Source organism: Nestor notabilis, unplaced genomic scaffold (assembly GCF_000696875.1).
Source record: "Nestor notabilis isolate BGI_N333 unplaced genomic scaffold, ASM69687v1 scaffold26248, whole genome shotgun sequence".
In the NCBI taxonomy this organism is placed as follows: domain Eukaryota; kingdom Metazoa; phylum Chordata; class Aves; order Psittaciformes; family Psittacidae; genus Nestor; species Nestor notabilis.
Genome location: NW_009939072.1, coordinates 2658 through 2935, shown reverse-complemented (window position 1 = coordinate 2935; position 278 = coordinate 2658). Strand labels below are relative to the sequence as shown.

The following is a 278-nucleotide window of genomic DNA, read 5'->3' as shown; positions in this document are numbered from 1 at the left end:
AGATCAACAACTCCAGCGCCCTGCTCCCCAACGTCTCCTTGGGCTGCGACATCCACGACGCCTGCTCGGACACCACCAACCTCCTCGCCACGCTGCGCGCCCTCGCACAGAGAGGGGGGCACGAGGTCAAGGTGCTCTCCGCCTTCCACCACTACGAGCCCGAGGCGGTGGCTGTCATCGGGCCGGATAGCACCCCGCTCACCCTCACCACGGCATCCGTGCTCGGCGTCTTCCTTGTGCCGTCGGTAAGTGCGGCCCGGGAAGAAACGGGATCCCAA

At 66.5% G+C, this 278-nt stretch overlaps 1 protein-coding gene across 1 annotated transcript in view; it reads left to right on the top strand.

Annotated features, from left to right (window-relative positions):
- Positions 1-110: 110 nt before the first annotated feature.
- LOC104409724 (taste receptor type 1 member 1-like) overlaps positions 111-278 on the top strand; it is a gene marked incomplete at both ends in the record, with an annotated part of 1849 nt that continues 1681 nt past the window's right edge. Inside the window, one exon of the mRNA XM_010019680.1 lies at positions 111-245. Coding sequence (XP_010017982.1) covers positions 111-245 — 135 coding nt within the window. The remainder of the gene's footprint in view (positions 246-278) is intronic.